The sequence below is a fragment of the Heloderma suspectum genome, chromosome 1 (assembly GCF_057233095.1).
Source record: "Heloderma suspectum isolate Gila_16-S chromosome 1, 16-S_ref, whole genome shotgun sequence".
Classification (NCBI taxonomy): domain Eukaryota; kingdom Metazoa; phylum Chordata; class Lepidosauria; order Squamata; family Helodermatidae; genus Heloderma; species Heloderma suspectum.
In genome coordinates, this window is record NC_139458.1 from 343,380,535 (window position 1) to 343,404,989 (window position 24,455).

Consider the following 24,455-nt stretch of genomic DNA (forward strand, 5'->3'; position numbering starts at 1 on the left):
TTTGAGGTCGGTTCCTGAAAAACAAACAATCCTATGGCCGTCTAGCTGCTGACTAGCGGCCATAGGATTGCACCCTTAACCTATTAGTTTAAGAAATTTATACCAAGCTTTCCGCACATAACTTTCAAGGAGTCTTAAAACAAAATTAAAACAGTACAAATAGGAAAAAAAATAATTATATGATTTCACATCTAAAAATTAGCTGGAAGTCAACGAATTAAGACCTTCCGTTTTTTAAGTGGAGCATTCTGTCAGCCTATTCTGTAGTGTTGTCATCAGTGCAGTTTTAAGTCTGTGTTATAATACTGTACAAAGAGTAAAATAGACAACCTGCTGTCATAATGGCTTACAATCCTGTTACTTAAAAGACGAGGAAATGTGCGAAAAAGGTAAAGTCCATGACTTGTTGAACAATGATTACTGTGAGTCTGGGATAAGAAAAACAGTGATTGAAGAGAAGCCTTGAACTTTGATGCAGGAGACACTCAAGCTTGGCCTTGGATGTGACACAGGTGGGGAGGGAGCAGGAAGAATCTGTATCTTGTACTTCCTGTCTTCCTACATTTCCCCTGTTGGACATGATTGTTCCCAATAATTTACATCCTGACTCTAAAGACTTGCACCATTATAATCCACTTCTAGTGTGATGTAACATGTTTTGTGATGACATGCTGGTGCAGCAACTGACAAACTTCATCGCTACTTGTAGATATGATGCATTCGCTTGTGTAAGAATGTAGTAAAACTAAGCAAAATATTCTTTCCAGGACCTGTTAATGATGGAACAAGTGAAAGACTTTGCTGCTAATGTGTATGAAGCTTTCAGTACCCCTCAGCAACTGGCGAAATGAACTGCACAGCAAGATGTACATCATCCAGCATTCTTTGTGCCCAATCATTGTGAATACTTCATTTAATAAGGAATCTCATGATCAGAATGGTGTAGGATTATTAGCCCTGCAAAAGAATGCATTAAAAAAAAACTTCTAGTTTTTATACTGGAATAGAGATTATAACACCTGATGTAAGTGAATTTTAGTCAAGAAAACCATTGTGCTGTAAGCCTTTGCAATGAGGCAATCTCAGTTATGAGTAACTTGTTTACAAAAAGACAGCGTAAAGAGTCCAATGTCAGCAGTAAGGTTTAGAAGGTGCACCTCTCGCTCCAATTGTGCAGAGTGCAACAAAAACAGATGACAAGGTCAGGTTTCTGCCTCCCAGCAGACTGGAAGGGGTGTGTCTTTCCCAAGGGCAGTACTTTGCCTGTGAAATGAGCTTCCATTCACAAATGAGCTGTAACCAGGATCATGGTAGGACTGCCACGGAAAGGAAATAAATGAAACTACCCATGACCAGGCTCTTCTCCCTTTGGCAGAGGCTTCTAGGTGAAACATCTCTCAGCACCAGTTAGGTGACAAGCACAACAGGATTTGGCCTATGTCCTCTCTCTACAGCTGTTCAAGCTGTGATTGGTTTTGATCAATAGCTCACCATGCCTTCTACAATATGAAAAGGCGTTTGTTTGGGGGGGGGGGGGAGGCATAATCAGGCTTCCTTTTCTCCTAGCTGTCTCACCACCTTCCAGTCTCCTATCCCCAGTCAAAAAATGTGAGTGCAGCATTGGGGTATATCGCCTTTTGTGCTTTAGGTTCTCTAGGTTTGGGTCACTGATACTGAATACATGTAGTGAGGATATGTTGTTCTCTGAACAATGCAACGTGGAATGCTTGATGTAATGTTTCAGAGTTGGAATAGATTGTTTCTAGCAAATATTATGTTTACGCTGTTTATAAACAGCTACGGCTGTACACATTCATTTTGTAATTATTTTTAATTTGTATTAATTGGGTCCCTATGAAATACCTGAATCACAATAAACTATTTTAACAAAGATTGTGTGTGATAGCTTTAAACAGCCAAAAGAATGTCCTGCTTTGTGTTTATGCAGTTTTGAACAGAGGAAAATAAGTTCTGAATTTGTGTTCTTACACAAAATAAATCCAAGTCCTTTCAACAACAAAAATGAAGTATTTAAGTAAACCTTTAGGCCCAGTATGCATGTCACAACAACCCACATTTTTTCTTAAATTGTGAGTGGTCATGAAGGAGGCAGCATACTGGTGCATACTGCCTGATTGCTCCCACTGCAGGCAGGAGAGGCTAAACAACCCAGGGACACTCTGTTCCTGGATTGTTCAACATTCTCTCTTGTCTCTTCCCCAACAAGCTAGAGAAACAATCTAGGGTTGTTTCTCTGGTTTGGTGGGGGAGAGAAAAGACAGAATTCTGGGTTTGGATGCAATGCTAAACAACCCAGGGATGGAGTGTGCCTGGGTTGTTTAGCTGCTCGTGCTTGCAGTGGGAACAATCATTACAATCCACAACTTAAACATGCAAACCTCAGTCTTGGTCCTGCTATACACCAATTTTTTCCAGTTCAGTCACTAACACAGAGATAAGCAAACATTTATTTGTAAGGGCAGAAGTCAACATTAGCTAGATTCCAACATTCAGCTGTCCTTATAGAACCTGTCCCTTTAGCTGTTTTAGACAAACTATTACTACAGAAGTGTTCCATGTAGGCTTGTTTATACTATCAGTGTTCAGATAATTTGTAAGAACACCCCATTTTTAAAAATCCCAAACTAAATTAGCCACCTGGAGAAGTATCTTAAGAATCCTATCAGTTTATGCCATTCTTAGTATTTGGCACTTATTAAGGTGATACAGGAGTGCCCCTTTAGTTAAGGTGAGTCACAAAAGAAAGGTTCTGCCATTATAAGCCTCAAAATTCCACTGTTTATAAAAATGACACCTGTTAAGCTAGTAAGGTGAAACTAAGCAGTCATGATCTAGCTGATGATGTCTACATTTCTGCAAAAGTTCAAAGTGATCCACTAAAAATTGCTACAGGTCCAGCAAGTTAAGAGTGCTAAAAACTTACACATTGTACTTTTTACGCCAATCTGCGGCTCAGCATATCATATTTCATACTGTGGAGAAAACTACTGATGTAATTTATCCAGGTTTGTTAAGGAGATGTACCTTTCACTGGCTTGGTGAAATTCTGATCAGCGGTTCAAAAGTTGTAAAGGTGTTTCTCCCCCTGAAAGCCTATGGCAGCAACTGATGGCACAGTAATATCTGCCATGCTCAGTTCCACTCTGAAGCTAGACAGTTGCCAGCACGCCAGTGTTCTGAGAGGAATTCCAGTGTTCCTGTATCTTTCTGACAGTGGGGGAGAGGTAGGAGGAAACTGTCAACTGGGATAAGTGTGAGGTAATTTTGAAGATTGAAGGAATCACTCTCCCTGATGAAGAGAGGAAAGGGTATGGGTACATTGGAATCCTCTGCAAGCTTACTCAGAAGTAAGCCTTTTGGAACAGACAGGGACATTATCCATTTGTACACATCTATTCAAGTATAACTTTTTAGTGTTCTGTTTTTGGTGGGATGGGGGCTCAGAACACTGCACTAATAAATTTCCTTTTGAAAAACTTGCTAATTTAAGACCAGAGTTAAAGCTATTTCATGTTGGCTCAAGATCCACAAAGCCAGAAAACTGGAAACTAAGGCTGATGCCTTTAACAGGCATGCCCCATGATCAGTAATGATACTGTGCAATGTCACAAACTGTGCTTGCTTTCAAGCAACAAATACACATGGGTGAACTCACAGGAAGATTCCTCTGTCAAAACAGTAAGGCTCATATGCTTCAAAAGGCAATATAGGACCAGGATAACATTGGGCATCTTTGCTGTCCTAGACACTCCATCCTCTCTACCTGGATCTGGGCTTGAAAGAGGTACATGGAAGGTAAGTTGTAAAAGGCATATTTTGTGACACTTCACAACATCATTACTGGCTTTGTGGAGCTTGAGCCAACATGAAATATCCTTAAATCTGCAGGATTTTTTTTATCATTGAATAAGTATTTATACTTAGAACACTGTAGGCCATTTCTAGCTACTCAACTAGGATCCAAATACAGATAAACAACTTCATATATAGTATTAAATCCCTTGAAGTGGAATTGGTAAAAACTGAGGTAGGTAATAAGACTGAGTAAACATTACGGCCACAATCTAGCTAAATTTAGTCATAAATAAGTCGCATTGCAACCAATAGAAGAAGCTAAATTCATTGTAATTAAGTGTTATTGCTTTAAGTAGGGCTAAAGCTGCAATCCTAAACACAGTTACCTGAGAACAAGTGCCACTGAACTCAATGAGACTTTTATATAGACAAGGACAGGATTGTACTGGTAAACATACCTAACTTTGGCTGGATCAGGGCTTTGCTTTAAACGTGACTATAAATCAATTTCAGACAAAATTCAGTGTGCTATGTTTGTTTTAAGATATGGGAGGAAGAAGCTGTACCTAAAACTTCTGTCTGTAAAGTTCTCCCAAGCTGCGATCCTAACATTATGCATGTAGACTTCAACTTTTCTGCTTAGCCTGGCTTTCGTGAGCCTCTAGGATCAATACACACTTCATTTGTATTTCCTGCCCTGTCTTGTATTACATGCATTTTCACAGGACCTCATTTCCAAAGGTGTTAGAAAAGTCGACTAAGGATCAATGCATGAAATCTTTTCTATTTCAGAAATCCCTGTCCATTCCCCACCCCTCCGGACTCCAAAATAACCGCATAGTGACTGGGCTCCAATTATCCATAAAAATACTATGGTGGGAATTCAAAAGAGAGGGATGTCTGTCACTATTGCACATTAGTTAGCTGCAGAGTCCAGCCCCATTGATATGGAAATTTACTAAATGGTAACTGAGGTGTAGCCACCCGCATTCCCTTTTCTCCCAAAGAAATCCATGGCAGTGGTTCTGCATATCCTAGAAGCGTCACCTGAAATAGAAAGGGTGTTATTAAATGTGAAGACTAGTTGAAAGAAACATTCAAATGAAACTGCAGCAGATTTTTATGTAACTCCAATAAAATACTGTCACACATGCCTCCCGCAAGTAATCATAGCTAGTCATTTCCCCTGAGCACACCTTAGAATGAGAGACACATCGGAATAACCCCAGCCTCCTGATTCAGCTGCAGTCATACTTGGTTGTGTGCGACTAGGGGCCTTGAGGATGCACCAGTCAAATCCATTAAGTTCAATGTGGACTTGGTCAGTACTACCCAGATATGATGGCATATCTGCAGCAACTGTACATGTTGATTTACTCGCTGGGTCAGGATAGTATGAAAATAAGAGACCCAAGATGTAGCAGAGGCTGTTGTGTAATTCTGTGCGCATGAAGTGTTAAAAAAAAACAACAACCAAAAAACAATTGATTTTTTCCCCGTGTCATTCTGAAGAGGATAAACAGGTTTGGTATTGCTTAAAGAAAAGATAGACCTTTCGTGCGTGTGTGCTATGACCATGAGAACTCAAGAACAAGTTGACAGATTTGAACCAAGTTCGGTAAGCAAGACTCTTCTAGCGCAAAGAAGAACTGATTAGTTTTTGGCTGGAAAGCCAAAATGAGATATGGGAGAAATTAGGCTTTATTCCAGTGAATGGGGGGGGGGGATGCATATCTCTGGAACGAATGCTCCGACAGATATGAAATTTGGATATATAAAATCATTACTAAATCCTCAGTGTAAATTTTCACTGGAAATGTCCTACTGGAACGTGTCAAAAAGCCCATATTCCAAACATAGTATAATGAGAACAAGAACCTTATTTTATAAATGACTGTTATATATGCAAGGCAGAATCTGGGTGAGGGGATGCTCCCACTGGAACATTTCCTAGGATCCAAACCCATTGTGTTACCAAGGGAAATACTAATAAATTATCAACCATGTTATTTTTAAACTGTGAAATTACTTTAAAGGGTTTAACTGTAAGCTTGTAGGATCAAAGTATAAGATTTCTGGGCAAGTAGAAAATACCATGGTTGAAGACATCACAAATGCTTTTTTATGAATGTAGTCTATCAGCCTGTGCATCTTAGTAATCAGACTCATTTATACCTGGCATGCCTGCATATCCTGCCAGTTTGGCACTGTTCGTTGTACCGTACATCAGTGGTCCCCAACCTTTTTGGCACCAGGGACCAGTCCAATTTTTCCGTGGACCCGGGGGGGGGGGGGGTGTTTTCCGCTGGCAGACTTCTGGCCGCTGGGATGCAAATGGCATCCCTATTCTTTGCAGTAATCGGCTACGTAAAGATTTACGTAGCCTATTACTTGTAGAACAGGGACACACATTTGCGTCCCAGAGGCCAGAAGTCTGCCAGCGGCCGGAGCTGGCCAGGGCCAGTGAAGATTCCAGGGGTGGGAGAGGGACGGATCACCTCCCCCCACCCACAGACCCAAGGGAGGGCGTTTCACACACCCCTGCAGCCCAGTTGCTGACAGGCCACGGACCGGTCCCAGTCCGGGGGTTGGGGAATCCCTGCTGTACATGGTAGGCATGTATTCAGAGAACTGCATCTTCCATAACCACATGCCTTCTTGCCATCAGCATTTGATCAGGAGTAAGATGGGATTGTGGTTGCTGGGGGATCAAGAAGCTACACTGATGTGTAACAGTCCTTCTCATCCTTCTATCCATATGCATTTGGCAATAGAAAATATGGTTGTGGATCATCAGTATGGAGACAAAACTTTGTTAAATAACGTGAGTGCGTGCGCGCACGTGCGCATATATGTGGGAGAACCGGATCTGGGCAATCACATTAGGGCTGCATGCCAGAAGTAGAGCTGTCCTGCCCACTACTGGGATGCGTCCCCTGACGTGATTGACCAAGAACAAATTCAGCTGTCAGGCTGAAAAAGCTCCCGCCACTCCTATTATAGAGTCTTTACACAACTCTCTTCAGAGCCCGAGCTGCTTTATCAGAAGGAAGGTTTACTTCACGGTCCAAAGTCTGAGACACACAAAGAATCTGTGGCTCAAAACAGAAATGTTTTGAAAATATGGGAACATTTTGAGCCTTATGTTGGTCACGCCATGGGTGAGCTTCTTCTAGTGAATATCTAAAATTCTGGGACTAAGAATCCCACAAATGTCTAGTAAAAGCTTGGAAATAGATCAGTAAATGTAGATCATCCAATAGTGACTGTAACAATTCACTAATGCAACTCCATAACTTTAGACATTCACTAGTAGCACTCTCCTGATTTTGGACCTTCACTATAATATTCACTACACTAATGGCATTGGAAGTAAGCAACACTGAAAGTATTTTTCATATAATAGTCCATCTTTTAAGACATTGTCTAACTTTTGAAGCTAGTCTGGGTTAAAGTTGGGACCTTTCACTCACTCTCAGGGTGTTCCTGAGGTTGGTTGGTGTCTCTGAAGACAGCTGGCCAGGCCAAAATGCCAGGTTTTGAGGGGGTCCTTCCTCAGACACTGAAGTGTCTGAGGAGACTGAAAAGGAGCACTGGCTGGAAAAAGGCAGAGACTTTGCCTGCCCTCTGGATCGCCCTGAGAGGATCAGGGCAAGCCAGTGGGTAGTTGGCTGCCCTGGAGATACTGTCTGGTTGTTCTTTTCCAATGGCATCTGCTGCAGTGGGAGAGTGCTGCTAGGCACTGCTGCTCCTTTATCTGAGGCAGGGTATTCACCCCCCTTCATGGGAGGGCTGGCCCTGCCTCCTACCATGAGTAACTTGCTTCCTTTTGCTGTCTGGGAGTGCTTTAGTATACTTACTCTTTGCCCATAGGCAGCTCTGGCTCTCTTCTGGGGCCCAATAAAATTTAGGTTGCGTAGACTAAACTGTTAGAACTGTCAGATATGGACAATCTTGCTTGGTGCAGAGTTCTTTCTAGCCCTGCAATTCTTCAATAGGAATTGTAGAGAAATAGTAAAAACAGGCAAATATCCCTTACCATTGTCATCCCACTGATTCCTTTTGGTTCACCAAGCACTACAGTTCCCGAAGATGGCCAGTTAAGGAAAATGGCATACAAAATGTCTTCTTTCGGTTTGAATGTGTACCTGGTGAAAATGAACAAGTAAATTATTAATACAGTTACTCATATCCGGCCTTTTAGGATACAAATCCTTCAATGAGGCTTGCAAGTAACTTCAAAATATATTAATAAAATCACAACAAACAATGCCAACATATACAAAGTCTTCAAACCCCTTCCCACAGGGTAGGTAATGGTAGATGGCCCTGTGGGGGGAGAAGCAAACCAAGCTGGAAGAGGAACTGCCTTCTAGTGTTATCCTTGCCTACCTCCTCCGGAATCTCTCCTGGAATCCTTCCCACAGGGTAATTGATGGTAGGGGGCCCCGTGGGAGCAGCAGGAGGGGTAATGAAGTTCCGTTTTGTGATAAGCCAAATTACCTTCACAAACAAGCCGTCTGGAACCCTCACCAGCAGGTCTGCTTGGTAATTGTTACAAACACTGCACTCAAGGGAATGAAGAGACAAAGTTTTGAGGATGTTGAAAATACAGGTAGATAGTTTTATTCATAGACTCAGAGAATAGTAGGGTTGGAAGGGGCCTACAAGACCATCGAGTCCAACCCCTATCCTTTGACATAGTTGCAGGATTCATCTTGGAGACAAACTTTTCAGAGAGGCATTTTTTAGAAATATTAACCAGAAGAAGGCCCAAATATATGGTACAGAGCTGAAATGTGTTGGGCTACTTCAATGAATAAACCTGTACAAATATATTTTCAACATCCTGAGACTTGGTCTCTTCAGTCTCTTGGGTATTTTGGATGTTCTCCAGTTTTGTTTGACACAAATACTACACATGCCAGATTTTCTAGTTTTAAAATACATATATTTTTCTGGAGAAAAGGAATACTCCTTACCAGCCTGTAGTTTAAAAGTACCAGTAGACTGAATGGAGAGCGAAGGACACAGGAGGCAAAAATAAAGCTTTACTAAATAGCAGGGGGCGGGAGAAGGAGATGTGGATCTGGAGTGCGGTGTGGAGGGAGGCTGTCTTCACCACTTGCCCATACCACAACCCATCTCCATGGCTACTACTACTACTTGTGTCAGGAATGAAACCTCCACTGGCAACAATGGAAGCTTTCCCCCGGGACAAGTAGCAGCCACAAGAGGGGGTTGATCTGGATCAGGAGCAAAGAGTTAGGGTTTCTCTCCCCACACATCACAGTCAGTCCTGATCTGGTCCTGTCCACCCTGTCCCCTGCTCCCAATCATGTGGGACATTCAAATGATTGTCTAGTTGAACCTAAAACATTATAAAGGGAAGGGACCTAACTGAGGCAAAACAAGTTGAACTGATCTAGCTTTAAAAAAGCTTTTAAAAACTCCAAGTAGCTTTAAAATCTAGCAGGTCCTAGCAGATGATAGGGGTCCTTGCAGACAATGGGCTGGTAATTTAGCAGGACCTTGCAATCCAACCTAACTTTAAAAAACCTTTAAAATGGATGATAAGCACAAGAAAAAATACCATCAGGTGGTCTGCCGGGTGTATGGCAACCACTAATATTCTGACTCAGGAGGACATTTGGATGAGAAACAGTATTCCTTTTCCTCCCCTCAGAACTAGCGTTGGTCTAAATTTTGCCTAAAGTAAGTGCAAGACAATATATAAGTCCGTTTTAGTAAATGGTTACCAAACCTGCCCAATGTAACAACAAGCCCTAATAGAAGCAGCTCTAACTATGAAAAACAAAATGCCCTGTACATCTCTCTCAGTACTTAGCTCCAAATCTGCACATCCACAACTGAATTTAATAGTCAGTGTACTTTTCTCGCTCATTTTGAATATTGTTTGTGAGAGAACAGTTCCCAGTGGTTTATGCCCTTTGCATTCATTTAAGATCCAAGAAGACCCAAGGTCAGATATGGAACCAATTCATTTAAGGGATCATGTCTGGCACATCATCTTTGTAATCTTTGCAATCTTGTAAACCGCCCAGAGAGCTTTGGCTATTGGGCGGTATAGAAATTTAATTAATTAATTAATTAAATTATGCCGGCACAGCCCATTAAACCCAACTTCCTCAAGCTGGTGCCCTCCAGGTGTGTTGGACTGCCACTCCTATCAGCTCCAGCTAGCATGGCCAGGGGTCAGGTATGACAGCAGCACATCTGAAGGGCACCAGGTTGGGGAAAGCTGCCTTAAATAACTATTACCTTTAAGCAACAGTATTGTGGAAGTTTAAAGCCCAGCCAAAATGAGAACCAGGAAATACTGACTACTAATTTTCAGCTATTACATAATATTCAGATAAGTACCGACTTCAGCTTTCCCAAAAGAGTCTCTCCTGCAGACACCAAAGTATAAAAAATCAAGTGGCACTTGTGCAGTACAATTCCTTGCATGTTTACTCAGATGTCACACTATATTCAATGGGGCTTGCCTCCTAGGAAGGGTGTTTAGGGGTCCAGTCTAAGACTGCAACCCTATATAACCATTTACCTGATAGTAAGCTCCACTGAACTCAATGGAACTTACCCCTGCGCAGATCACACTGTTAATCATTTTAATTCTCCTCCACTAAATATTGCCAAGTTCACTAAAGAACAACAAAAGTTATTTACTTTGGTGTAGTAGCTACTACTTTTTTTTGTTTCCTGGACTAACCATACTCCTGACGTGGTACTGTCATTCTGGGCTCTCCAAGGTTGAGTGCTGAAAATGGCTTCCCCATTCACTGCCAGCCAAGCCCCCATTTGCTTGAGGCGCTCTTCAAAAATAACAGGAATGCGGCCATCATGTGTGGGCCCAATGTTCATCAAGAGATTTCCCCCACATGAAACAGTTTCTACAAGTTGCTGAAATTTAGGAAGGAGAAAAAACTTTTAAAAACCACATTGCAATATAAACATCAACACTGTTTGTCCAAAGTCTGAAGCATTTTAAAGACAGCATATTTATGTAGGCTCTTAGGATTAAAATAATGTTCCTGTTACGACAATGAATCTACAGTAAGGTTCTTGCAAACAAGATACAGCTGTTCAACCGGAGCTACGGATTCTGCGAAGTGTCACAGACCTCTTAGTTGTGGGCTCACCAATGCCTTCCTTAATACTTTTTTGGTGACCATTTGCACTATGTATGACATTGCCTGGCTCTATTACCTTTTCTCTACTACCTCCTAAGGCAAGTTCTCTTTGTTCCTGTGCTTCCTTTTGGATTTTATTTGCTTCTCTAATTTAGAGGTTATGGCTGAGATCTACTCTTTCTCAGGAAGTTCTCTGCAGAACCTCCCACCCCACGAACTCTTTAAAATTCCCTAATTTCACAAAGCATTTTGATACATTAAAAGCTCTAGCAACACATTATGTATTATAAAGCATTTCCATGCCTCCTCTCCTGTGCTGAAGGCCGCTCACAATAATACATCATAAAATAATAAAACCTAAAACGTTCAAGATTTTACATGCATGAATGAAAGCTAATATACACAAGCTAAATTGCTGCAGCCCCTTCTAAAAGGTCATAAAATATTGCCAAATTCTTCAGAGAAGCTGTTCCGCAACCCCAAGGCTCCTACTGAGAGAGCCCTGCTTCTTGAGGCACTGCTAGGCGATCTTCACTAGTGAAGAGGCAGAAATGAGCAGAGAAGTCTCTGAGCTATATAGGCCCAGTCCATGTGGGATTATAAAAGTTAAAATCACAACCTAGAATTGGCCTGGAAGTTGTTGAGTCACTGCAAAAACCAGCTGAATATGTCCTTGCCTCCTTGCTCAGAAACTGGTCGCAGCCTTCTGCACTGGCTGAAGCTTTACAAGAGGGAGTCAGTCATCTGTCCACTCCACCAGCCCTAGCATGGGCAGCACCTACATCCCCCAATTAAAATGTTTAATCATTTCCCCCATACAATCCAAGCAAAAACAAAAAGAGAGCATAGATAACATCATAAGAGGGAGAAAGAGCACAGAGGGGAGATGATGGCAGGGGATATTTGGATTGGAGAGAGGTGTCTGAAGTTGTATATCAGCCTTCTCCAACCTGATGCCCTCCAGATGTTTTGGACCAACTCCCAACATTCCTGACCACTGGCCATGCTGGCTGGAGCTGATAGGAGTTGAAGTCCAAAACATCTGGAGGGCACCAGGTTGGGGAAGCCTGACATATACGAAAGAGGAGAAGCACTTCCTCTTTAAGAAGCTCGTACATCAAATATCCTACTGCCTGAAGCAGTACAACCTTTTTTTAAGGCTGGTTTTCAGAAAAACAAACTCTGGTTATTTTCCAAAAGAAGAAAAAACTGACAGCCCCACTTAATGATCAGGTTGTGCATTTGTCTCATTTTACCTTTACAAGCTCTTCAATTGTCAGGTAATCGCTCAACTGTGCATTCCTCCGGTATCCCCACGACTGTTTGTCGATCGTCATACAGTTTTCCCACTTATGGGGCAAAAGATGTCCTGGGTTATATCGATCAGTGCAAGTGTAATATCCTCCATGTTTACACATACAGCCAGCTCCCCAGCGATCATTTGTTACAACAGTGTCCCGAACAGGGCTGAAAAGTTCAAACACATTCTTTATATTTGAGACATCACATTGGTAGGATTGTGCTGTTACTTATCTGCTTTTGAACCAGGAGCAGGGCATTCTTAGTGGTGGCCCCACATTTGTGGAATTTGCTCCCACCCACCAAAAATGTCCTGCAGTTCCATCATTACTAGTTTTCAAAAAAGAATTTTAAAGACTTTTAAAATTTCAATCTGTGTTTTATTAATTTTATTCAATGATGTCCTGTGGATTTTTAGTACTGTTGATCTTAGAGGTTCATGAATTTATTTTAGGAATGATGATTTTACATTTGTATTATTGTATTATTATGTTCTATTTATTGTTTGTTTACTGCCTTGTGAGGGCTGTGAGTCCTGAAAGATGGTTTAAAAAGCTGTTAGTAAATACATACATAAAATAAAATATGCTGCCTGAAATCCTGAGTCCCAGGCCTGCAGGGATCTTTTGACATCAACTATGAAAAATAAAGATCCACAAGCAAACATATCTCTTTCCCTTCCTGTAGCTGCTAGCAGGAATACCCTGTTGCAATACAGCAGTTCAGCTAAATCACAGATTTTTTTAAACTGTCTCTGATCTTCTGTTATTTTCTGCTTCTGTTTAATATTTTAATGCTCAACTTTTATATTGTAATTGTTTTCTTCTTCTTAACCAGCCACATTGAGGTCTCTGGAGAAAAGGCAGGGTATAAGTTTTTTTATAAATAAATAAATTCTGAACTGTGTTTAAACATTAAGAGAAATGCTTCCAAAACTTTCCCTACCCATCTTTATCATTGGTATACTGAGTTCTGGCTTACATGGTCTTCTTTCTTGGTCAGAATCATCTTTCTTCTGGATCTGATCTTCTGAATTTGCACAGACGCATGCAATTGTTACGTCCTTCACTCCAGTTCTTTCCCCCTCACTACCTATTGAGGTCTTTGAGCTCTGCTTTTTGTTTTAATAGGAGGCACAGCAGAGCTAATACATGCAGTTTGCTATTTCCACATTCTTTCTGTTGGGTGAGATTCTTCCAGCTATATACGTTCTTGTCCTTTTCTGCACATTACCAAAAAATAAAATGTTTTATCAAACTGATTATCCACTTCTTGATACAGAGGGGGGGAAATGAACAAACCACATGGTTTCTTTTGTAGCATACTACACTTGTGGGCTGCGAAGAGAAAACTCACTGGAAAAGACCCTGATGCTGGGAAAGATTGAAGGCAAAAGGAGAAGGGGATGGCAGAGGATGAGATGGCTAGATAGCATCACCGATGCAATGAATATGAACCTGAGCACACTCTGGGACAGAGCGGAGGACAGGAGGGTCTGGCGTGCTGTGGTCCATGGGGTCACAAAGAGTCGGACACGACTGAACGACTGAACAACAACACACTTGTGGGGATTCTACATATACTTCCATAGACTCTTTTGAAATATCAAAATTAAAGAAAATCTCTGCCTTAGAAATGCCAATTTTTTAAAGACACCAATCCACCCCAAATATCTAAGGTCTTTTGCACCAGTTTTGAAAAAGTGGGAGTCCTCTTTTGAGTATCTGACACTTGTTCCTTTTGGCCCCAAGACATGTCACAGAAGCTTAAATCCCTCAGCACTGACCTCAGAACGTATTTGTACTAGAATGGCCAGCTGAAGGAAGACCAGAAATAGGAGCTTGGCATCGATAAGTATTCTGCTATCACTCCAGCGAGTCATATAAAGGGACACACTCATTTCTTAAATTTTGCTCAGCATTTGGCAACATCCCAACAAGTACCCAGAGATGGACACAGTCCTCCTAAAAATGTCAGTGGCGGTCAAGCATGAAGTAGCATGACCTGGTCCATTATGCCACATTCCAGGAGAAGCGTGAGAACCATGTTCTTGTCTTCCTCCTCATTTTGTCAATGGAGCCATTTTGGTTGGGGTTTGTTAATTTGTGGGAAGGAAAAAGAAGTAGGTAAAAATACGTTGCTCTTTATTTAATAACTCATGGGTGGCATTAAGCAGAGACCTAGATTTTTGGCAGCTCCTGTTGTCCTCCAAACACTGAAACAACAGGGACCTCTGCTTCCCAAATGTCCATTGAAAAGTTAGCAGTGCATTTTTGTTTTTGTTCATTTACTCTATTGATGCCAACGCCAACCCAACCTTTGAGGCAGAGGTGTCACACACACTGCATCCAAAATCAATTTTTAAAAAATCAGTGCAAAGTTGCCAACATACACTTGCTTATGCATGCATGTAAATGTGCTGAAATGCTGGTTTGTTGTTGTTTATTTGCTCAGTCACTTCCGACTCTTCATGACTTCATGGACCAGCCCATGCCAGAGCTTCCTGTCGGCTGTCGCCACCCCCAGCTCCCCCAAGGTCGAGTCCGTCACCTCCAGAATATCATTCATCCATCCATCCATCCTGCCCTTGGTTGGCCCCTCTTCCTTTGGCCTTCCACTTTCCCTAGCATCAGCATCTTCTCCAGGGTATCCTGTCTTCTCATTACTGTGGCCAAAGTACTTCAGTTTTGCCTTTAATATCATTCCCTCTAGTGAGCAGTCTGGCTTTATTTCCTGGAGTATGGACTGGTTTGATCTTCTTGCAGTCCAAGGCACTCTCAGAATTTTCCTCCAGCACCACAGTTCAAAAGCATCTATCTTCCTTCGCTCAGCCTTCTTTATGGTCCAGCTCTCGCAGCCATAGGTTACTATGGGGAATACCATTGCTTGAACTATGCGGACCTTTGTTGTCAGTGTGATGTCTCTGCTCTTCACTATTTTATTAAGATTTATCACTGCCCTCCTCCCAAGAAGTAAACGTCTTCTGATTTCCTGGCTGCAGTCAGCATCTGCAGTAATCTTTGCCTGTCACTGCCTCCACATTTTCTCCCTCTATTTGCCAGTTATCAGTCAAGCTGGTTGCCACAATCTTGGTTTTTTTGAGGTTTAACTACAACCCAGCTTTTGCACTTTCTTCTTTCATCTTCGTCATAAGGTTCCTCAGCTCCTCCTCACTTTCAGCCATCAAAGTGGTATCATCTGCATATCTGTGATTGTTAATGTTTCTTCCAGCGATTTTAATTCCAGCCTTGGATTCATCAAGCCCAGCACGTCGCATGATGTGTTCTGCGTACAGGTTGAATAAGTAGGGTGAGAGTATACAACCCTGCCGTACTCCTTTCCCAATCTTAAACCAGTCTGTTGTTCCGTGGCCTGTTCTTACCGTTGCTACTTGGTTGTTATATAGATTCCTCAGGAGGCAGACAAGATGACTTGGTATCTCCATACCACCAAGAACTTGCCACAATTTGTTATGATCCGCACAGTCAAAGGCTTTAGAATAGTCAATAAAACAGAACAGATGTTTTTCTCCCTGGCTTTCCTGGCTCCCAGGAAAACTCTCTGGCTTTCTCCATTATCCAGCGGATATTGGCAATTTGGTCTCTAGTTCCTCTGTCTTTTCGAAACCCAGCTTGTACATCTGGCAATTCTCGTTCCATGAATTGCTGGAGTCTACCTTGCAAGATCTTGAGCATTACCTTACTGGCATGTGAAATCAGTGCCACTGTTCGATAGTTTGAGAAATGCTGGTAGGAGAGAAAAAACTGAATAGAGGGAACGGACATTGTGGTAATAACAGTGTGTGCCAGTGGGCATGTATCTATTTGCTGATAGGTTTTTGCTCTTGCAGAAGACTGTTTCATGCACTGAATAGTATTATCCTTTATCCATGTACCATAGCGCTTATGTAGAGATGCAAAAAATAATACTAGTAAAATTATGGCAAAGCAAAGTGCAGATGTGCACAAAGCAGATGTGCCAATTCTGAAATTATCAGAGAAATTTTCCACGAATAACATAAGAGATACTGGGAAACCCAGGACAAAATAGAGCCATAAAACAATAATGGGACACCTATAAGAGCCCTCTTATACAGATTTACCTGAAAGTAAGTCCCACTGAACTTAATGGGCTTACGTCTGAGTAAAGTAGATATATAGGATTGTGCTGTTAATCGTCTGCCTTTGAACTAATAACATTTAAATATATTTATATAGAACCAAAACTTCAACAAAGACGCCTTTTTGAGGAAAGTGTGGAATAGCTTACATCTCAAGAAACAAAAGATACCACTCATTTCTAATATTTATTTTTCATTTCTTATTACAGTCACACCACAAGCAAAATTATTTATTTTATTCCTTTTTAACCGGTGTGTTTTAATTTATATGGTTGTTTTAATTATGTAACATTTTATCTGTATTTTATTACTGTTAGCTAACTTGAGCGGCATCTTTAGTGAAAAGGCGGAATATGAATTAAAATCAATAAAGTGACCAAAACAAAACTTCAAACAGATGACTAGTCAACTGACAATTCTTTAACTGGTAGAAAGGCCTCCTATTTTCATAACATAAAAAACTCTATAGAGTATTTAATTAATGGGCAAGCCCTTAGACTTGCTTGAAATGCTTAAATAACATTTACAGTGATATGTATGCAACAAGTTAGGAGGCAATCCCATGCATATTTAGACAAAAAAAAGTGGCTGGCTGGGGAATGTTGGGAGTTGTAGGACTTTTTTCTGCCTAAACATGGATAGTATTGTGCCCTTAGGGTCTTATCCAGCCCCTCAAACATGGCTCTCCATTGTATGGGGTGGGGGGCAGCTTCCAACAAGAGATGAAAGATCAATCAGTGGAAGGACTCTGAGGTGCAAAGCAGTGTGTGCGGAAAGGGGAAATGAGAATGCAGCAGACTGGGTTGCCCCATTTGGCTGCCTTTAGACAAGTTTCCAGCAACTTTGGGCGAAATCTCTGAAATCCTATCGTCTGAAAGGAGGGAGTGAGGGCTTTGTGTAATTTCACTAACCCACTTTTAAAACTGCAAGTTGTGCAACTAGCTTAGAAACCCCAAGCACTGGAAACCCCAGTCAGAGCCCCCATTCACATGCAACGGCAGCAAATTGTGAGTTAAATAACCCATGATTTGCTACAATATGTGCCATGGACATTTTGAATATGCAACTTTTAATCAGCCTGACTGGAGGTTGCTCCACAAACCCAGACACAATGGGTTAATCGTGGGTTAAACAACCCACAGTTAACTAACAATTGTAGGTGAACTTTGGGTTATTTAACCCAGAGTTAATCCATAGTGTCCAGGTTCACACATCACAGAGCAACCTCCAATCAGGCTGATCAGAGTTCAAATATTCAGAATGGCGGCAGCACACAGTTAACCCGCAATTTGCCACTGTTATGTGCAAACCAGGTCAGAGAGCGCATAACAGTCTCACCTAAAGAGGCAGCAAAGACATTTATACAACATAGCCCACCAAAAGCCTGCAATGATTGGCTGGCCACAAGAGACATTCCAAAGCCACAAGGTAGTATAAAACACCTCATTCTCTCTCTCTCTCTCTCTCTCTCTCTCTCTCTCTCTCACACACACACACACGCACACAAAACACACACATAGTATTTTATTGTAGATAACTACATTAGAATTTGTATTATCAAATGCTTAATTAACAGTGCAATTCTAGGCAAACTCAGCAGTAAGTCCCAATGAACTCCAGGTAAGTATGAACATGCAGCCTAAAACAATGAGGTGTAGAAAAGGTTATGAAAAGCAGCAGTTAGGACACAGTCTTTCTTCAAACATTATAGTTAAATGCATGATTTCAATGAAAAAAAAAAGTGACACACCTTTCATTATAAAGCCAAGCTAGGAAGCCAGTGCTGTTCCAATAAGTGTCTGGGGCTCTCGCATCTCCATCTGACCAGAGAATTTCTGGATGGTACTGGTTCACAATCTCGTACAGCTCCGGGAGTGACTTGGCACTTGGAAATTGTTTTTTTGTGAATACACTGGCAGCATCATCAAGGAAGAGAGGATTGAACCATTCAAATAGCGAGTGATACAGCCCAAAGTGTAAGCCAGTTCTCTTTCGAATGGATGATGCCAACTCAGCCACAATGTCCCGTTTTGGTCCAACATCAACGGAATTCCAAGCCCAAGAATATTTTGATCCCCACAGAGTAAAACCTAGAAAATGAAATAAGATTAATAAGAAGTATTGTGAATATGTTGCATTTGTTTTGCAATCCTGTTTATTTGAGTACCTATCAAAATACATTGGCTGTTAGAGTGCACCCAAATGCATCTGTTGTTTCCTAAAGTGAGGAAAAACCAAGTATGACTGAGGAACCAGTAGGATGCAGTGGACAGAGCAGTTTGAATCTCCATGCAGCTGTTGGGTAACACAAGGGCCGTCACTCACTCAGCCTAAACTATCTCACAGGGTTCTTAGGAGGATAAAATGGGATAATCCCCTCTATGGCATCCTCCTTGGAGAAAGTATGGGATACAAATGATCATCACCTACTTCCTTGTAGGGCTTGATACTACAGAAAGAAATGTTTATATTCTAAGTAGAGGAATGAGGAAGCCCAACCAAGGCATTTCTTCTTCTAAAATAAATAAACCAAACTACTGAGATCTGAAAGAAATACATTCAGTTTACCTTCATGGTGTTTTGATGTCAAGACAACATATTTGGCACCTGAAGCATCAAAAATGTCTGCCCACTGGTTGGCATCAAAAAACTCAGCTGTAAACAAAGGGCCAAAATCTTCATAACTGAATCCAGGAGGGTAGTTTTTCTTCATAAATGTTACATAAGGTTCTCTCATTTCTTTCTGCCAATACCACCTGCAAAGGAAAAACAGCTCATAGTATCTGCACACAAAGGCACTAATAGTAGTAAGAAGTTCCCAAATAACAGGCTCAAACATGGTCTGGCACAAATTCATACAGGTGTCTTGAACAAGTGGCATTTACTATGTGAGCAGATTGTGTAATCTGCACACCATGGGGAGTAACCAATGCTGCCTGCATGCTAGCAGGACTCACCACTAGCACAATGGGAAGCTAGAGGTTCCTCTTCTAACGGGGAAGAGCAGAACGGACCGGAAGGGAACTCTACTGCCCTGTCCTGGAAACTAGCGTTTCCAGGATTGCTTTCAGAAGCGCTAGTTCCTGTTGTGCTCGTGGTAGGTCCTACAGGTGCAACAGAACTAGTGGAGTCATAATGGCAGTATTGGAAACTGCCCAGGGGCTTTAGTGTAAAGTGCAGAAACCAGTATCCAAGGCTGAGCTTGACACATATTGAGAATTTCAGGATGCCCTCTCAACACAAAGGTTTCTAGGCTTCGTGATCACCAAATGGTTTTGGACATGGCTGTATGTATTGAAAATTCAAGAACCAAATTGAATTTTGCAGAGCGATGAGGTGGGGTACCCTCCAGAGCTCCCTGTCTGTCTTTTCCATAAGTACTACTCCATTTATTTTCCATCACTCTAATCCTTTAAAGAAAGAAAAAAATGCTTTGCAAATCTGAACCCTGGTGGCATAGTTATGCAAAAGGAATTTATGCAAATTTAAGTATGCATCTATACCAACCTTGCCTAACCTGGTGTCCTCCAGATGTGTTGGACTACAACTGGGGATGATGGAACTGTAGTCCAACACATCTGGAGGGCACCAGGATGGGAAGGCTGATCTATGCTCTCAAACATCAGTCCTCTACTACAAGAACAAATACTTCACTTCTATACTCTGAACAATGCCAGCTCATTTTACTCATGGAGTTGGCACTGCAGATGACAGAAAAACACTGGATTTTATTGCTGAAGTAAACTACTGATAGTTGACAGCATGTTGTAGGGCAGTGAAGTTAAGGTGAGACAATAGCTGCTGCTTAAAAAATTAATATGAGTCTCCTTTCTCCTTGTACAGGTAACTCTTTGCAGAGTAAAGGTTTAGCCTTGAGAAGAGGCTAAGAGGCTAAACTTCAAGGTTTAGCCTTGAGAACAGAAGACTGAGAGGAGATATGATAGAACTCTTCAAGTACTTGAAAGGCTGTCATAGAGAAGAAGGCCAGGATCTCTTCTTGATCATCCCAGAGTGCAGGACACGGAATAATGGGCTCAAGTTACAGGAAGCCAGATTCCGGCTGAACATCAGGAAAAATTTCCTGACTGTTAGAGCAATACGACAATGGAACCAATTACCTAGGGAGGTGGTGGGCTCTCCCACACTGGAGGCGTTCAAGACAAGGCTGGACAGCCATCTGTCAGGGATGCTCTGACTTGGATTCCTGCATTGAGCAGGGGGTTGGACTCGATGGCCTTGTAGGCCCCTTCCAACCCTACTATTCTATGATTCTATGATTCTATGAGTAAGATATAAAGAAAATATAAAGAAAAAATTATTCTGCTAATAGTTAAACCTGAGTCACCTCACTGCATAGAATGCCTACCAAAAATGAGTAAACATATTTGGCAGAGCGATCCAATGCACATGTCTACTAAGAAGCATGCCCCAGAGTTCAATGGGATTTACTCTCAGGTAATTGTGTACAGTATGCTTGAGCACACTCCGGGAGAGAGTGGAGGACAGGAAGGCATGGTGTGCTATGGTCCATGGGGTCATGAAGAGTCGGACACGACTTAACGACTGAACAACAATACATATCTACTTAGAATCAGGTCCCATTGAGTTCAGTAAATTTTACACACAGGTAGGTGTATACGATTGGAGCCTTAGTCAGAATCCTAAAACTCTACAGCTGGTATAAACATAGGATTGCGCTATAAATGCATTACAAATTCTGCTCTGAGTTTAGGTGTCCGATCACCAGCTTAACTTCAAATATGGCTCTTGGTTCCAAACATTTCTCAGATTTCAGGAGCACTTACTGCTGTTTGTTTGTTTTTAATTAAGAATTGGGTTGTGTGTGTTTTTTAAATTGAGCTCAGCTTCTGAAACTGAGTTTCAACCACCATCACCAGTTAAGATAGGGCAAAACTTGTGGACCAACCGCCAGACTGGGCACTGGCCCCTCCTAAGTAGGAAGCTCTGTAAAAGGCTTTTTGTTCAGGCAGCAGTGGTCCTCTTAGGGGCTCTGGTTTGCTCATTAGCTTCGACTCTTGGCATGACCCTCAGCACTGACCCTCTGAAACAATCCCTGGATTCACTGTGACAGTTGCCTATGGTTCAACCCTACATCAGCATCAACTGGATCTAATAGATTTGATGACCTGTGCCTATCAGTACAGCAGTGAACTTGGGCCACCTACAGAGGAGGCGATCGGCCCTGTTACACAGAAAAATATTGATTATTTATTATTAAATTTATTTATTATTAAATTTATTAATCGCCCATCTGGCTGGTCACCCAGCCACTCTGGGCGATGTACAACATACAATAAAAACAGTTTAAAACAATAAAATTCTACAATAAAAACATTTTCTAAAATACCCTATCCCACCCCAAATGCCTGATTAAAGCCTTCCCCATGCTAGCATCCTCCAGGTGCATTGGACCAGAACTCCCAGCATTCCCATGCTGGCTGGGGGATGCCGGGAGTTGTAGTCTAATACATTGGAGGATGCCAGCACAGGGAAGGCTGGTTTATAAGTTTAAAAAAGAAAAAGAGAGCCCAAAATGGTCTAATGAGGACTGAGAATGCTTTTACTCTCCAGAAGCCACAGAATGGTAATGGCAGTTGAGTATCAGTTGGGGTGGGGGTGGGGGGTTGTCTCCAGTCTATAGCAACTTTAGACTCAGGGTGGGTATTCACTCGCCCTCCCTGGGAGATGTATGTTGTGAGGTACATATCCCTCAACCCCAGTTCTTCCCAACTCTCCCATCCAGCATAGCGGGGGCCGGGGGGGGGGTGGAGGGGAGAGAGAGAATGGTATATTGTAGAGGTTGGGTTTAGGGCTAGAAGAGCAGCTTCCTGGTCAGCTGGGAAGCTTCCAGATGGATGGCTCCTAGTGCTACCAATCAGAAGGCAGCATGCAGCTGTTCTGTCTTCTCCTTTTTAATGGATTTTCAACGGTAAGAAAAAGGGAGTGGAAGATGACAACATCTAGAACCCCCATAAAATTCTGTGAATGAGGTAAGGCAATGGTGCAATCAAAGCCTCATCTGGAAGCACCCTAAGGGCCAAAAGAGACATTACTTTAAATCTGTGCTTAGCAGCTATGGCTCCCATTTTTACTCTAGAAAAGGTGCAGGGCCCCCAATCCAGATCTTAAAAGCCCTCCCTGCCTGCCATGCTAAGGTCCTGTGCCTACTCCAAAAGAAATATGTGAAAAAGATGTAGCTGCAAGACACAGATGTAAAGTAATGTCTGTTTTGGCTCTAAGTGAACAGGAAACTGCTCATCTAGTTCCTGAGCTCAGCACTTAAGTGATTGTTAGTGGAGGTTGCAGACGTTTATCCTTGTAGGCCTCTAACTTATAAGTGCCTCTGAACACATTGTTGTTCAGTCGTTCAGTCGTGTCCGACTCTTCGTGACCCCATGGACCATAGCACGCCAGGCCTTCCTGTCCTGCGCTCTCTCCCGGAGTGTGCTCAGGTTCATATTCATTGCATCAGTGATGCTATCTAGCCATCTCATCCTCTGCCGTCCCCTTCTCCTTTTGCCTTCAGTCTTTCCCAGCATCAGGGTCTTTTCCAGGGAGTTTTCTCTTCGCATTAGGTGGCCAAAATATTTGAGCTTCAGCTTCAGTATCTGTCCTTCCAATGAGCACTCAGGGTTGATTTCCTTTAGGATGGACTTATCTGACCTCCTTGCAGTCCAGGGGACTCGTAAGAGTCTTCTCCAGCACCACAGTTCGAAAGCATCAATTCTTTGGCGCTCAGCCTTCCTTATAGTCCAGCTCTCACAGCCATACACATACAGAGTACTAAAAGCTACAGTGAACCCTCTCCACATACAGAGAGAGAGAGAGAGAGAGAGAGAGAAGTGTGTGTGTGTGTGTGTGTGTGTGTGTATATATATATATATATAAATAAATACACACACACACACACACACACATATTTACTTTAAGGGCTCCAGCTAGGTTTATATCCAGCACTTCCAAACTTAAACATTAACTGCTGACTATTAGTCACAAGATTTCTTGAGGAAGTAAACGCCTTTTACCCACGAATGGCGAACGCGAATAGGACTGCGCTGGCTGTTTCTACAAGTCACTTTCGTAAAGAGATGAGCAGTCCGGTCTAACACAGCATCTCATGGGCCGGGGCCCTTTTGAGATCCGGAGCGGGGCCCCTGCGCCTACTTTTCTTCGCGAACAGGAAAAGAAAGAGGCGTAGCTCTTAAGATACGGACCGAACCGCGACGCCTGCGTCGACCTTTCAGCTCCTCTCCCCCCCCCCCCCGGCTTCTCGGGACCGCGCTTCCTTCCCGCGGCGAGACGCGCTCGCGGCGAGGCAGCGGGCTCGGAGGGGCCGTGGAGCGGCGGGGAAGGCAGGGCGGAGGGCGCGTGCGGCGGGGGAGCTCACCAGAACCACTCGCTGCCGAAGCTGGGCACCGCGAACACGCCCCAGTGGACAAAAACGCCGAACTTGGCTTCATCAAACCAGTCGGGGAGCGGCCTGGAATCCAGCGACTGCCAGGTGGGGTCATAGCGGGCGGCAGCCCCCTGCGCGGGGAGCAGTTGGCCGAAGAAGAGCAGCAGCAGCAGCAGCAGCCGCCGGAGGAGGAGGAGGAGGAGAGCGGGCGAGGGCAGGATGGAGGCGGCGGCGGCGGCAGCCGGGCGAGACATGAGGGCGCCCCGTAAGCCTTCGGCGGCCCGGCTCGCTGCCTTTCCGCGCCGCTCTTTCGCCAGTCAGGTGACCGCGCGACGGCAGGCGCACGGCCGGGCTGCTTCCGCCGGCGGCTTCTGGCTTCCTCGTTTCCCTTGAGACCGCAGTGGCAGCTCGTGGCCGGCCGTGTCCGCTTCCCATGCTGGCCTTGAGGCAGGGAGTCGTGTCTGAGAGGGCTTCGGGGACGGGTAGGCGGGTAGGTTCAAGCCTTCCCCAACTTGGCGCCTTCCAGATGTTTTGGACGAACCTTCCCAGAATTTCTGGCCATTGGCCATGCTGGCTGGGGCCGAAGGGAGTTAAAGGCCAACACATCTGGAGGGCAGCAGGTTGGGGAAGGCTGCAGTAGCTTTGGAGG

General features: G+C 43.0%; 2 protein-coding genes across 4 annotated transcripts in view; one reads left to right on the plus strand and one right to left on the minus strand.

Moving 5' to 3' along the window:
• Nucleotides 1-1,891, plus strand: part of PEX3 (peroxisomal biogenesis factor 3) — a 14,341-nt gene extending 12,450 nt beyond the window's left edge. Inside the window, exon 12 of the mRNA XM_084827738.1 lies at nucleotides 768-1,891. Coding sequence (XP_084683864.1) covers nucleotides 768-851 — 84 coding nt within the window. The 3' untranslated portion in view covers nucleotides 852-1,891. The remainder of the gene's footprint in view (nucleotides 1-767) is intronic.
• On the minus strand, nucleotides 766-24,125 carry FUCA2 (alpha-L-fucosidase 2). Of its 3 annotated transcripts, none has more exons than XR_014786722.1 (8): nucleotides 23,798-24,125; nucleotides 18,958-19,145; nucleotides 18,140-18,479; nucleotides 12,227-12,437; nucleotides 10,550-10,740; nucleotides 7,856-7,964; nucleotides 2,383-4,863; nucleotides 1,821-2,144 (listed from the first exon to the last, which is right to left on the minus strand). XR_014786722.1 is itself a non-coding variant. In XM_084827739.1 (7 exons), the coding sequence occupies exons 1-7, from the start codon at nucleotides 24,058-24,060 to the stop codon at nucleotides 4,723-4,725; spliced, it is 1,443 nt and encodes a 480-aa protein (XP_084683865.1). In that variant the 5' UTR covers nucleotides 24,061-24,125; the 3' UTR covers nucleotides 766-4,722. The 3 variants fall into 3 exon arrangements, 1 of the variants encoding a protein (XP_084683865.1); XR_014786723.1 differs by having other exon boundaries at nucleotides 1,833-3,538; nucleotides 3,908-4,863; XM_084827739.1 differs by having other exon boundaries at nucleotides 766-4,863.
• Nucleotides 24,126-24,455: the final 330 nt, after the last annotated feature.

Bases quoted from the DNA above. Each gene is read 5' to 3' on its own strand.
- FUCA2 (XM_084827739.1), bottom strand. From the start codon at position 24,060: ATGTCTCGCCCGGCTGCCGCCGCCGCCGCCTCCATCCTGCCCTCGCCC. The intron at 10,741-12,226 runs GTAAAATGAGAC...CCTAAATTTCAG, and splicing joins CAATTGAAGAGCTTGTAAAG to CAACTTGTAGAAACTGTTTC. The intron at 4,864-7,855 runs GTAAGGGATATT...TTTCTATTTCAG, and splicing joins GAATCAGTGGGATGACAATG to GTGACGCTTCTAGGATATGC.